The following is a 12,613-nucleotide window of genomic DNA, read 5'->3' on the forward strand; positions in this document are numbered from 1 at the left end:
AGGCACACACCACCATGCCTGACTAATTTTTGCATTTTTTGTAGAGACGGAATTTCTCTGTGTTGCCCAGGCTGGTCTCAACCTCGGGAGCTCAAGCGAAAGTGCTGGGATTAAAGGCATGATCCACTGCACCTGGCTGTTCTTTTTTTTTTCTTGTTTTTGAGACAGGCTCTTACTGTGTTCCCCAGTCTGGAGTGCAGTGGTGTAATTATAGCTCACTGTAACCCCAAACTCCCAGCCTCAGGTGATCCTCCTGTCTCAACCTCCCAAGCAACTGGGATTATAGGCACATGCTACCATACCCAGCTAACTAAAAAAAAAATTTTTTTTTTTTTTTTTTGTAGAAAATGGGGTCTCACTCTGTTGCCTAAGCTAGCCTTGAGCTCCTAGGCTCAAGTGATCCTCCTGCCTCGGCTGCCCAAAGTAGTGGGATTACAGGTGTCAGCCACCATACCTAGCCCTATTCCTGATTCTTGATAGACCCTGGAGTCAAGCTTTTCTCCCTTTAGCCTCCCCGTCTTCTCAGAAGGCACTCACACCACTCTTTCAGGTCCGTTAGAGCCTTGGTGGTCTGAGGACCAGCAGTGTCGCTTGGGAGCATGTTAGAAATGCAGAATTTCAGGCTTCACTCTAGACCTGCTGAATCCGAAGCTACATTTTAATAAAATCTCCATGTGATTCATAGGAAAGTTAAAGTTTGAGAAGCACTGTCATAGAGTAGATGTTAGGAGTGAATATAATAGATGGGACATTGCCTGGACTTTGAATTACTTCCAAAAGCTTGAAGTGGTGGTAGTCTCTCAGCTTCCACAGGCCACTCCTATCCCCCACAGGGAAGTGGTGGAATACATGGTCCAGCATTTCAAGCCTCAGATCTTTGGTGATCGCAAGCCTGTGTATGATGGAAAGAAGAACATTTACACTGTCACAGCACTGCCCATTGGCAACGAACGGGTAAGGTTGGGAGTCAGGCTAGGCCTGTGTCAGGGGTCTGGGGTAGAACCAAGCTCGTGTAAGCCTCTTTGGAGTCTGGTGATCCAGAGATCCTTTTCATCTTTTGTGCTGAGAAAGTATGTTATAGGGTGAGGGGTGGGTAGGTGCTGATGTTTATTTAGTCTCATATGCCTGTCCGTGTCCTAAACAGATTGAGATTAGACTTAAAATAGACCTAAAGGACTTCCTGCTAGGCTGAGAGGTAGTTGAGAGGAAGAGAAGCACTGAGCCAAGGTGGCTAGAACCTAAGGGGCTGGACTTACTTTGGGGTCTTCATTATGAGCCCCTGTCAACTTGAGAAACGTATTCTCAGCAAATCCATGGAGTTGGGGGTCATTCTCGTAGAGCAATGGCAATCCTTCACTCCTTTCTCTCACCCTCCTGAAGGTCGACTTTGAGGTGACAATCCCTGGGGAAGGGAAGGATCGAATCTTTAAGGTCTCCATCAAGTGGCTAGCCATTGTGAGCTGGCGAATGCTGCATGAGGCCCTGGTCAGCGGCCAGATCCCTGTTCCCTTGGAGTCTGTGCAAGCCCTGGATGTGGCCATGAGGCACCTGGCATCCATGAGGTATTGGGTGTAGTTAGTATCTGGGCTACTAGTGTTGGCAGAACTGCTGTCAGGGGAGGAGGGGGAGCACATATTAAGGTCCCACAGTGTGCCATTCAAAAAAAAAATATTATTTGAAGCCCTACCACTTGCCAGGCAAGTGTGTATTTATATTTAGATGGTTTAAAGCCCTGGCCCTGAACTTCTTAGATATCTTTGGGCCTCATCCCATCTGTCCCTGCAGGGCAGAGAGAAGGTAGAAACTTGCACAAGGTCAGTCATACAACTAGTAAAGCATCAGAGCTGGCATTAAAGCCCCGGTGTCCTGCCTTTCAGGCCAGGGCTCCTCCGTGCCCAGGATGCCTCACAGGGTGGGGGCCTGTGCCCGAGGGACCAGTTCTCTGCCTGTCCCTGCCAGGTACACCCCTGTGGGCCGCTCCTTCTTCTCACCGCCTGAGGGCTACTACCACCCGCTGGGGGGTGGGCGCGAGGTCTGGTTCGGCTTTCACCAGTCTGTGCGCCCTGCCATGTGGAAGATGATGCTCAACATTGATGGTGAGTGGGGAGAGCTATGGAGCTAGGGGCACCCCAAGTCCAGTGACCACACTCCCAGCCTCATCCCTCCCAGCTCTGCAACCACACTCCTAGTCTAATTCCTACAGCCCTGGCTCCCCCTTCCCCCATCCCAATGCCCTATAAGGAAGAGGGTATAAATTGCTGTACCTCCATGTATTGTGGAAGACAGAACCTGAGCTGAGCTATCTTTACCCTGTCCCCACAGTCTCAGCCACTGCCTTCTATAAGGCGCAGCCAGTGATTGAGTTCATGTGTGAGGTGCTGGACATCAGGAACATAGATGAGCAGCCCAAGCCCCTCACGGACTCTCAGCGTGTTCGCTTCACCAAGGAGATCAAGGGTGAGGACCCAACAGGAGGGGAAGGGAAACAGCTCCACTTGAGCCCTAAGAGGAAATCCCCTTGGGGTATGCTCAGGGGAGAAGCCAAGGCTGGGCACCTGAGCAACCTATTTCAGCCCTGACAAGCAGTGTGTGTATCTCAGGCCTGAAGGTGGAAGTCACCCACTGTGGACAGATGAAGAGGAAATACCGCGTGTGTAATGTTACCCGTCGCCCTGCTAGCCATCAGACGTAAGTTGGCAGGGGTGCTGAGTCATACTTTGTTGGTGGAGAAGGGCTGAGATTTAAAACTCACTATCTTTCCCTCCCTCCTTCCCCCACTGGCCTTGAGAATGAGCCTTGGGGACTGGCCCTGTTTTTGAAGATAAGCTGTGGGAATTTGGCATCCTTTCTCAATCTTCTCTGATCTGTTGATACTCTGCCTACCATTTTTACCTTCTTGATCTCCTTGCCTCTTTGGTCCTTTACTTTAGAGCAAGTGTGTTCTCTGATTCCTGTTAGGGTTAGGTAAATGTTAGAATCTCTCTCTAATTATTATTTTTCTTGAAAAAAGAAAGCTAGGCTCCTGGGCTCCTTGGGGAAGCTGTCATTGATTCCATTCCCATTCTTGACCTTAGGCTACACTACATTATGAGTGTCTACTCTGTGTTAGGCTTTATGCTCAATATTGGAAATAGGGCCGGGCGCGGTGGCTCAAGCCTGTAATCCCAGCACTTTGGGAGGCCGAGACGGGCGGATCACGAGGTCAGGAGATCGAGACCATCCTGGCGAACACGGTGAAACCCCGTCTCTACTAAAAAAATACAAAAACCTAGCCGGGCGAGGTGGCGGGCGCCTGTAGTCCCAGCTACACAGGAGGCTGAGGCAGGAGAATGGCGTAAACCCGGGAGGCGGAGCTTGCAGTGAGCTGAGATCCGGCCACTGCGCTCCAGCCCCGGTGACAGAGCGAGACTCCGTCTCAAAAAAAAAAAAAAATATATATATATATATAGGAAATAAATGAGTCAGATAGTATCCTGACTTTTGTGGAACTTGCCCTTCAAACCTTTAGCTTCTTTCTTGGAGCTCTGTATGTCCTGTTTTCCCATGAGTGGCGATGCTCAAAGAAGTTGGATAGGATGAAGCAAAGTCTGGGACTTCCTTCCTGCACATCATATTGGGGCCAAATAAAAAAGGAAAAAGTCTGGGACTTCTCATGGTTGTGGGTCTAGAGAAGTGGGACTGAATGCTGGGTTATGACACCTCCTTCCTTCCCTTCTTCTGAACAGATTCCCCTTACAGCTGGAGAGTGGACAGACTGTGGAGTGCACAGTGGCACAGTATTTCAAGCAGAAATATAACCTTCAGCTCAAGTATCCCCATCTGCCCTGCCTACAAGTTGGCCAGGAACAAAAGCATACCTACCTTCCCCTAGAGGTGAGATAGCCAAGTAATGGCTGGGGAATAGGCATTGTATATACCTGCATGCTGCTCATCAGGTGTCTCTTCTTTGAAGTTTGGAAAATTGACATTCTGAGAAGGTATGAGGTAGTTCTCCTGTGAAATAGAGGCCCCATTCTTACCTGCTAAGTTGTTTCCTTATCCCCCATCCTACTCTCATGTTCTTTCAGGGCTGCCAGGCAGAGACAAGCTGAATTTACTGTTTAATAAGTAATTAGTTCGTACAGGACAGAGATTTTAGATACCCGCACTCACTCTTGTTCTCTTAATTTCTCTTTCCCTGTTGTTTAGAGCTGGGATCCTAAGTGACCTGAAGATATAAGTGTAGTTTATTCTACACAAACTGGTGATAAATATTACCTATAATGTAAATCATGTTTCTCCAATGATTAATGTGTTCATTTTGAAAAAGTTTTAGCCCCAAGATTTGTCATACTTTTATATAACAGTAGACCTTTGGAATTCTGCAACTGGAGAAGGAATAGTAATGCTAAGTTATAGAATACAAATACAGAATCACTGGGCTATATTTTGTTTGGTATATACTAGCCAAAATATTGAATGAGAAACTACTGCCTACTGCTTCATTGTCTCATCCAGTGCTACTCAAAAAGTGCGGTCATGTGTACCAACAGGATAGGCATTACCTGAGAGCTTACTTAAAATGCAGATTTCGGGTTCCACCCATACCGACTGAATCAGAATCTTTTTTTTTTTTTTTTTGAGACAGAATTTTGTTCTTGTTGCCCAGGCTGAAGTGTGATGGCATGATGTTGGCTCACCGCAACCTCCGCCTCCCGGGTTTCAGCGATTCTCCTGCCTCAGCCTCCTGAGTAGCTGAGATTACAGGCATGCGCCACCACACGCGGCTAATTTTATATTTTTAGTAGAGACGGGTTTTTCCATGTTGGTCAGGCTGGTCTCGAACTCCTGACCTCAGGTGATCTGCCCGCCATGGCCTCCCAAAGTGCTGGGGTTACAGACGTGAGCCACCACACCCAGCCAGAATCTGTCCTTTAACAAGGTCCAAAGGGGATGTACATTAACATTGGAGAAGCACTATACTAGACTACCCTCTTTTTCTTGTTTTTTTGAGACAGAATCTCACTGGAGTGCGGTGGCACCATCTCAGCTCACTGTAACCTCCTCTGCGTCCCAGGTTTAAGCAATTCTCATGCCTCAGTCTCCAGTAGCTAGGATTATAGGTGGCGCCACCGTGCCCAGATACGTTTTTTTGTATTTTTAGTACAGATGGGGTTTCACCATGTTGGCCACACTGGTCTCAAACTCCGGACCTCAAGTGATCTGCCCGCCTCGGCCTCCCAAAGTGCTGGATTACGGGCATGAGCTGCCATGCCTGGCCTACCCTCTTACTTTTATCCAACAGCAGAAGTCAGATAGCCCAGACCAAAGCTCAAGTCTTCTGGTGAGCTTCTAGAATTTCAGAACTAACCTGAGGGAATTAGGCTGAAAGGAGAAGAGATCCCCAAAACCAAGAACTCTGACTTGGTTAATAGCTACTGATGCACATGAAGGCAACATGTTCTCTGAGGTATAAACAGAGGTCTTTAGGAACAATCTTAGCTAAGTAGACAGTAGCTGATATTTACTGTAAGCAGAGATTTGTTAGCAAACTAACATTATTTCTTTTTTTTTTTTTTTTTTTTTTGAGACGGAGTCTCACTCTGTCGCCCAGGCTGGAGTGCAGTGGCCGGATCTCAGCTCACTGCAAGCTCCGCCTCCCGGGTTTATGCCATTCTCCTGCCTCAGCCTCCGGAGTAGCTGGGACTATAGGCGCCCGCCACCTCGCCCGGCTAGTTTTTTGTATTTTTTTTAGTAGAGACGGGGTTTCACCGGATTAGCCAGGATGGTCTCGATCTCCTGACCTTGTGATCCGCCCGTCTTGGCCTCCCAAAGTGCTGGGATTACAGGCTTGAGCCACCGCGCCCGGCCAAACTAACATTATTTCTATTTAAACAATGGTTTTCAAGGTGTATAATTTATGTTATGACTTAGACCTTGAATTCTATTGTCGCTTATTTAACATATATTTATTGAGCTCCTACTATGTGTCATATACTCTTAGGTGCTAGGAACATGGAGATTAACAAGACAGACAAGGTCCCAGCTGTTGTGGAGCTTACATTCTAGAAGGGGGAGATAGACAACAAATTGATAAACACGTAAGATAGTTTCAGATGGTGATAAGGTGCTATAAGAGTAATAAAATAGGTTAAGGGGATAGAAGTAAGGGAGGAAGAGGGTAGAGAGCTATTTTAGTTGTTAGGGAAGTCCTCTCTTAGGAGACATTTGAGCTACGTCCCAAATTATGACACAGAATCAACCTTATAACAACCTGAGAGAAGAGCCTTCCAGGCAGGAGGAAGTACAAAGGTTCTAAAGCAGAAGAGAATTTGGATCTTTTTGAGGGATAGACAGAAGGTTATGGTGGCTAGAATGTATTGTGTGAGGGGAAAAGTAGTAGGAGATGATTCTGTAGAGGGCCAAATCCTATAGCCTGTTGAAACCACGTGGCATTTTATTATTGTTTTTTGGAATAGCTTTATCCAGATTGGCTGTGATGGCTCATACCTGTAATCCCAGCACTTTGGGAGGTCAAGGCAAGAGGATCGCTTGACTGCAGGTGTAGTGTGCACCTGTGGTTCCAGCTACTTGGGAGGCTGAGGTGGAAGCATTGCTTGAACCCAGTGAGCTGTGATTGTGCCACTGGATTCTAGCCTGGGCAACAGAGAGAGACCCTGTCTCAAAAAATATATATATAAAAAAAAAACAGCTGTATCAAGATACAATTCATATACCATAAAATTCACCATTTAAAAATGATTAGGTAGTTTTAGTATATTCACAGAATTGTACAACAACTATCACCGCTATTTGATTCCAGAACATGTCACTCCTAAAAGAAAGCCTATATTCCTTAGCAGTTACTCACCATTCCTTCTCTCCCCAACAGCCTGTAGTAACCACTAATCTACTTTCAGTCTCTGGATATACCTATTTTGGACATATCATATATGTGAAATAATACAATATGTGTCCTTTTATGACTGACTTCTATCACTTAGCGTAATATTTTCAAGGTTTATCCTCTTTCCATCAGATGGATATGTCATATTTTGTTAATTCATTTATCAGTTAATGGACGTTTGAATTGTTTCTATTTTTTGGGTATCATGAATAATGCTGCTGTGAATATTGTTGTACATATTTTCGTGTGAACATAAGTTTTTATTTCTCTGGAGTATACACCTAAGAGTGATATAATATATAACAATGTTTAACATCTTTTTTTTTTTTTTTTGAGATGGAATCTCGCTCTGTCACCTAGGCTGGAGTGCAGTGGCGTGATCTCGGCTCACTGCAAGCTCTGCATCTCAGGTTCACACCATTCTTCTGCCTCAGTCTCCCGAGTAACTGGGACTACAGGTGCCCATCACCACGCCCAGCTATTTTTTTGTATTTTTAGTATAGACAGGGTTTCACTGTGTTAGCCAGGATGGTCTCGATCTCCTGACCTCGTGATCCACCTGTCTCAGCCTCCCAAAGTGCTGGGATTACAGGCGTGATTCGCCGCGCCCAGCCAATGTTTAACATCTTGATGAGCTACCTGATTGTTTCCCAAAGTGGCTATGATATTTTACAATCCCATCAGCAATGAATGATAGTTCTAATTTCTGGCCAGGTAGGATTTTATTCTAATTATAATATGAATCTGTTAGAAAATTTTAAGTAGAAGAACAGTATGGATTATTGCTGTTCTAGTTTCTAGTTGTGAAGATCCAACTAGAAACTAGAAGTAGTACCTCCAGTCCACCTCTGTATCTTCCTTGAATAGTTATGTAGGTCAGTGAGTGTCCACAAAATCATTTGTTCATGTTCAAATCACAGTTCATTCCTTCTTCCGTCTTCTCTTTTTCAAATTGTGGTAAAATATGCATAATATAAAATTCACCATTTTAACCATTTTGAAGTATACAGTTCTGTGGCATTAAATACATTCACGCAGTTGTACAACGATCACCATGACCAATCTCTAGAACTTTTTCATCATTCCAAACTGAAACTCTATACCCATTAAACGACAACTCCCTCCTTTTAACCCTTAGCAACCACCATTCTACTTTCTGTCTCTATGAATTTGACCACTGTAGGTACCTCAAATGAGTGGAATCATACAGTATTTGTCCTTTTTTGACTGGCATATTTCACTTAACACGATGACTTCAAGGTTCATCCATGTTGTAGCATGTTAAGATTCCCTTCTATTTTAAGGCTGAATAATAGTCCGTTGTATGTATGTATCACGTTTTGTTTATTCATTGATCTGTCCATGGATACTTGGGTTGCTTCTTCCTTTTGGTTATTGTGAATAATGCTGCTGTGAACAGAGATGTACAAATATCTGTTGAAGTTCCTGTTTTTTGAGTACATACTCAGAAGCAGAATTTCTGGTTTATATGGTAATTCTATGGTTAATTTTTTGAGAAATTGCCATACCGTTTTATAGTCCCACTAACATTGTACAAGTGTTCTAATTTCACCACATCCCTGATTTTAATTCTGTATCTGTAACCACCTGTAAAGAATGCTACAACTTTAAGGCACCTTTAAGAGAACAATCTCACAAATTTCAATAATTTTGGATTTTCATTAAGTGAATTGACTATTTTGTTTATTTTCTGGAATATAGAGTTTGAAGGCAGGTGACCTTGGGCTGGTTTTCCTTCCCATTGTTTACCATGAACTCTGGGAATTAGGACGAGAATTAGTATGTAAAGAATGTTGGCCCTCTGGGAGCGAGTTCCACATTTCATCTCATCTAAATCCTTACAACAACCTCATGAGACAGCTAGTGTATTTTTTTTCTCATGTTTGAGATTAAAGAAGATTCTCAGAGTGGTTAAGAGTCCTGTTTAAGGTAGCATCCCCTAGAAATGGCAAAGCTGTACTTTCAAACAGAAGTATTTCCAGACCTACTGGCTCTCTCAATTCTAGCAGCCTTCCTGTTCACAGCATCCTGGATATAGTATATTGGGGATTAGAAGTCTTGTATGTCACTAGACACCTTTTTATGATCTCTATTGTTTTCTGTTGGGCCCAGAACAGATGAAGTAAATGGCAAGATGTTTCTCACACCAGCAGAGGACACTGTCAGCCAACAGAGACGGTGATAGCGGTGGTCTGGGGGCTCAGGAGTTTAGAGCCAACCCTAGTCCTGGTGGGTTGCTGGATGGAGCAACTACGTACCTGCCACCATGGAGAGCTGCCTTAGAAATCTAATTTGTGTATATTGAGTTTTTCAGTATTCAGAAGAGCTCTCTATATATGGTCCTTTGGTAAATAATATTCTGTGCTGCAACTTATTGTTTTCTGTGTTCCAGAACTATACTCAGTCCTTTAAGTGCTTTATTTAATCTTGAGACAACTCTGAGATTGTTACTATTATCCTCATTTAAAATATGAAGGTCAGGCGCGGTGGCTCACTCCTGTAATCCCAGCACTTTGGGAGGCCAAGGTGGGTGGATCACCTGAGGTCAGGAGTTCAAGACCAGCCTGGCCAACATGGCAAAACCCCATCTCTACTAAAAATACAAAATTAGCCAGGCATGGTGGCATATGCCTGTAATCCCAGCTACTTGGAATGCTGAGGCAGGAGAATCACTTGAACCTGGGAGGTGAAGGTTGCAGTGAGCTGAGATCGTGCCATTGCACAGCAGCCTGGGCAAGAAGAGCAAAACTCTGTCTCAAAAATAAATAAATAAATACATATATACATACATACATACATACAAGAATTAGCCAGATGTGGTGGCGGGTACCTGTGATCCCAGCTACTCGGGAGGCTAAGGAAGGAGAATTGCTTGAACCTGGGAGGCAGATGTCTCTGAGCCGAGATTGTGCCGCTGCATTCCAGCCTGGGCGACAGAGCAAGACTCCATCTCTTTTTTTTTTCCATCCAAAAAAAAAAAATAGATAAATAAAATATGAGACCTGAGCCCAGATCTGGCGCTGGATCACAAGTTTTTAATCACAAAGTGGTTGAATTGCCTTTTTTTTTTTTTTTTTCTTTTTTTGAGACAGAGTCTCACTCTGTCACCCAGGCTGGGGTGCAGTGGCGTGATCTGGGCTCACTGCAACCTCCGCCTCCTGGTTCAAGCGATTCTCATTCCTCAGCCTCCTCAGTAGCTGGGATTACAGGCACACACCACCATGCCTGGCTAATTTTTGTAATTTTAGTAGAGATGGGTTGGCCAGGCTGGTCTTGAACTCCTGACCTCAAGTGATCTGCCTGCCTTGGCTTCTAAGGTGCTGGGATTACAGGCATGAGCCACCATGCCCGGCCTGAATTGCCTTTTACTTTGCACATGAATATTTTCTAACTTACCTATCAAGTGAAACTCAAGAGGAGAATACATGTATGCACAAAGGATTTTGCAGTTCCCTTCCCCATGGCTGACAGCCAAGGTATCTTTCCTTATTATGGGGCTCTGGATACAGGATGGACTGTACTCAAGCCAGAGCTACCTGTCCTTCTCGTTTCCTCAGGTCTGTAACATTGTGGCTGGGCAACGCTGTATTAAAAAGCTGACCGACAACCAGACTTCGACCATGATAAAGGCCACAGCTAGATCCGCTCCAGACAGACAGGAGGAGATCAGTCGCCTGGTTAGTGGGCCTACTCATTTGCTCAGTCATTGGGGCCATTGGTAGCATAAATGTTTTAATGCCCCAGCAGGACCTTCCTTCAGGAGAACCCAAGTCTAGATTTGTTGCCTAGGACTCTATACGGCTGCTCTTCTTTCTTATCGTATAGCTGCTTTGCTTTCTATCTCTTTTTCTCTCCTGTATTACTTTGCTGTGTTATCCTGTCACTTCCCTCATCTTCCACTTTCCCTCTCTTTTTAGGACTATTCTGTGCCAACCCCAGCTTCTCCTTAGGGTTCTCTCCTTGATACCCAGAGGGTGAGCAGTATTGCCAAGCTCTTGCTCTCCTGAGATTGCTCTCTTTTGTCCTGCAGATGAAGAATGCCAGCTACAACTTAGATCCCTACATCCAGGAATTTGGGATCAAAGTGAAGGATGACATGACGGAGGTGACAGGGCGAGTGCTGCCGGCGCCCATCTTGCAGTACGGCGGCCGGGTGAGCAGGGTCAGGGCCAGACAACATCTCAGGGTATATGGGGGTGGTTGGTTTGTATAGCCAGGGGCTTTTGCTCCCCTACCCACCTGACTCTACTGAGGCTCACCTGGGCGCCCCCTCTGCCTATCCCCAGAACCGGGCCATTGCCACACCCAATCAGGGTGTCTGGGACATGCGGGGGAAACAGTTCTACAATGGGATTGAGATCAAAGTCTGGGCCATCGCCTGCTTCGCACCCCAAAAACAGTGTCGAGAAGAGGTGCTCAAGTAAGGAGGGTTCGGTGTAGGGGTGGAAGGGTGGGAAAGACCCTGGAGCTGCCTACCTTCCTGTAGTCCCCAGGGGCCGATACTGATCAGTAATGTGTTCTGTCTTGACTCTGCCTGCATTGTGCTTTCTGGCTCAAACTGCTACCAGTTCCTTTTCTATCGATCTGTGGTCAGGGGAAGTTAATAAGGAGCCATATCTATGTCAAAGATGATGATTTTAGGGCATGAATCTCCTAAGAGAGGCCTGAATTATTTTATTGTTATAATTATCATTGGTAATAAATAGTGATGACTGTAATGTTTACACCAAAATTGTACTTAAGTACCTAATTTTTATTCTCTCATTTCATCTTTACAGTGAGTAGGTGGTGATATGTCCATTTTCAGGAGACTGAGGCTCAAAAGAGGTTAAGTAACTTGTCCAAAGTTTGCACATCATCAGGAAAGTGTCAGAGTTGGAAGTAAATCAGATCTGAGCTTCAAAACTTGTGTTCCTAATTGGAAACAAAATAGAGCAGCTTGTTTAGGGCTGCTAAACAAGAGCAGCTTGTTTAGGGTTGTCAGGGCCTCTGTGCCACCGTAGCTGGGAGTAGATGGCACCAATGAGGAAAGTGTTTTAGCCAAATGATCTAAAGAAACCAGGCAGTAATGGCTTGAGAAGTCAACAACCCCTCCCCTGGAGTCTTTTTTTTTTTTTTTTTTTTTTTTTTTTTGAGCTAGAGTCTCGCTCTGTAGCCCAGGCTAGATTGTAGTGGCGTGATCTCGGCTCACTGCAAGCTCCATCTCCCGGGTTTACGCCATTTTCCTGCCTCAGCCTCCCGAGTAGCTGGGACCACAGGCGCCCACCACCACGCCTGGCTAATTTTTTGTATTTTTAGTAGAGATGAAGTTTCAGTGTGTTAGCCAGGATTGTCTTGATCTCCTGGCCTTGTGATCCACCTGCTTCGGCCTCCCAAAGTGCTGGGATTATAGGCATGAGCCACCACGCCCAGCCCTTTTTTTGTTTGTTTGTTTGGTTGTTTTATTGAGATAGGTTTAAAATGCCACAAAACTCACAGTTAGTTGTTTCCTACGTATAGCATACAGTTAGTTGGTTATTGCCATGTTTTGAAGTGGTTGCTTCTCATAGTCTCTGGATCTGGAGTGGGATCAGCACACTGTAGGGATGAGGAAGAGTTGATGGAGCCGACCGTTTTGGCTAGACAAGGGTAGTGGGGAAGTATGCCGTGATGAGTTCAGCTGACCTTGGAGTCATGAGAATTCGTTCTTAGCTGGGGTGCGGTGGT

General features: G+C 45.2%; 3 protein-coding genes across 5 annotated transcripts in view; 2 read left to right on the forward strand and 1 right to left on the reverse strand.

Annotated features, from left to right (window-relative positions):
* PSMB2 (proteasome 20S subunit beta 2) overlaps window positions 1–12,613 on the reverse strand; it is a 623,524-nt gene that overhangs the window by 309,037 nt on the left and 301,874 nt on the right. The gene's annotated exons all lie outside the window — the stretch shown is intronic.
* The window catches only part of LOC126959105 (protein argonaute-3), a 235,011-nt gene that overhangs the window by 53,893 nt on the left and 168,505 nt on the right, over window positions 1–12,613 (forward strand). The gene's annotated exons all lie outside the window — the stretch shown is intronic.
* The window catches only part of LOC126959182 (protein argonaute-1), a 47,096-nt gene that overhangs the window by 8,671 nt on the left and 25,812 nt on the right, over window positions 1–12,613 (forward strand). For 2 of the 3 annotated variants that reach the window (XM_050798137.1, XM_050798139.1), the window contains 9 exons: window positions 834–954; window positions 1,381–1,562; window positions 1,960–2,096; window positions 2,323–2,457; window positions 2,601–2,688; window positions 3,726–3,873; window positions 10,465–10,584; window positions 10,938–11,060; window positions 11,194–11,327. In XM_050798137.1, the coding sequence (XP_050654094.1) occupies window positions 834–954; window positions 1,381–1,562; window positions 1,960–2,096; window positions 2,323–2,457; window positions 2,601–2,688; window positions 3,726–3,873; window positions 10,465–10,584; window positions 10,938–11,060; window positions 11,194–11,327 (1,188 nt within the window). Of the gene's footprint in view, window positions 1–833; window positions 955–1,380; window positions 1,563–1,959; window positions 2,097–2,322; window positions 2,458–2,600; window positions 2,689–3,725; window positions 3,874–10,464; window positions 10,585–10,937; window positions 11,070–11,193; window positions 11,328–12,613 lie in introns of all 3 variants that reach the window. The other variant, XM_050798132.1, reaches the window with a different exon arrangement.

This window comes from Macaca thibetana, chromosome 1 (assembly GCF_024542745.1).
Source record: "Macaca thibetana thibetana isolate TM-01 chromosome 1, ASM2454274v1, whole genome shotgun sequence".
Classification (NCBI taxonomy): Eukaryota; Metazoa; Chordata; class Mammalia; order Primates; family Cercopithecidae; genus Macaca; species Macaca thibetana.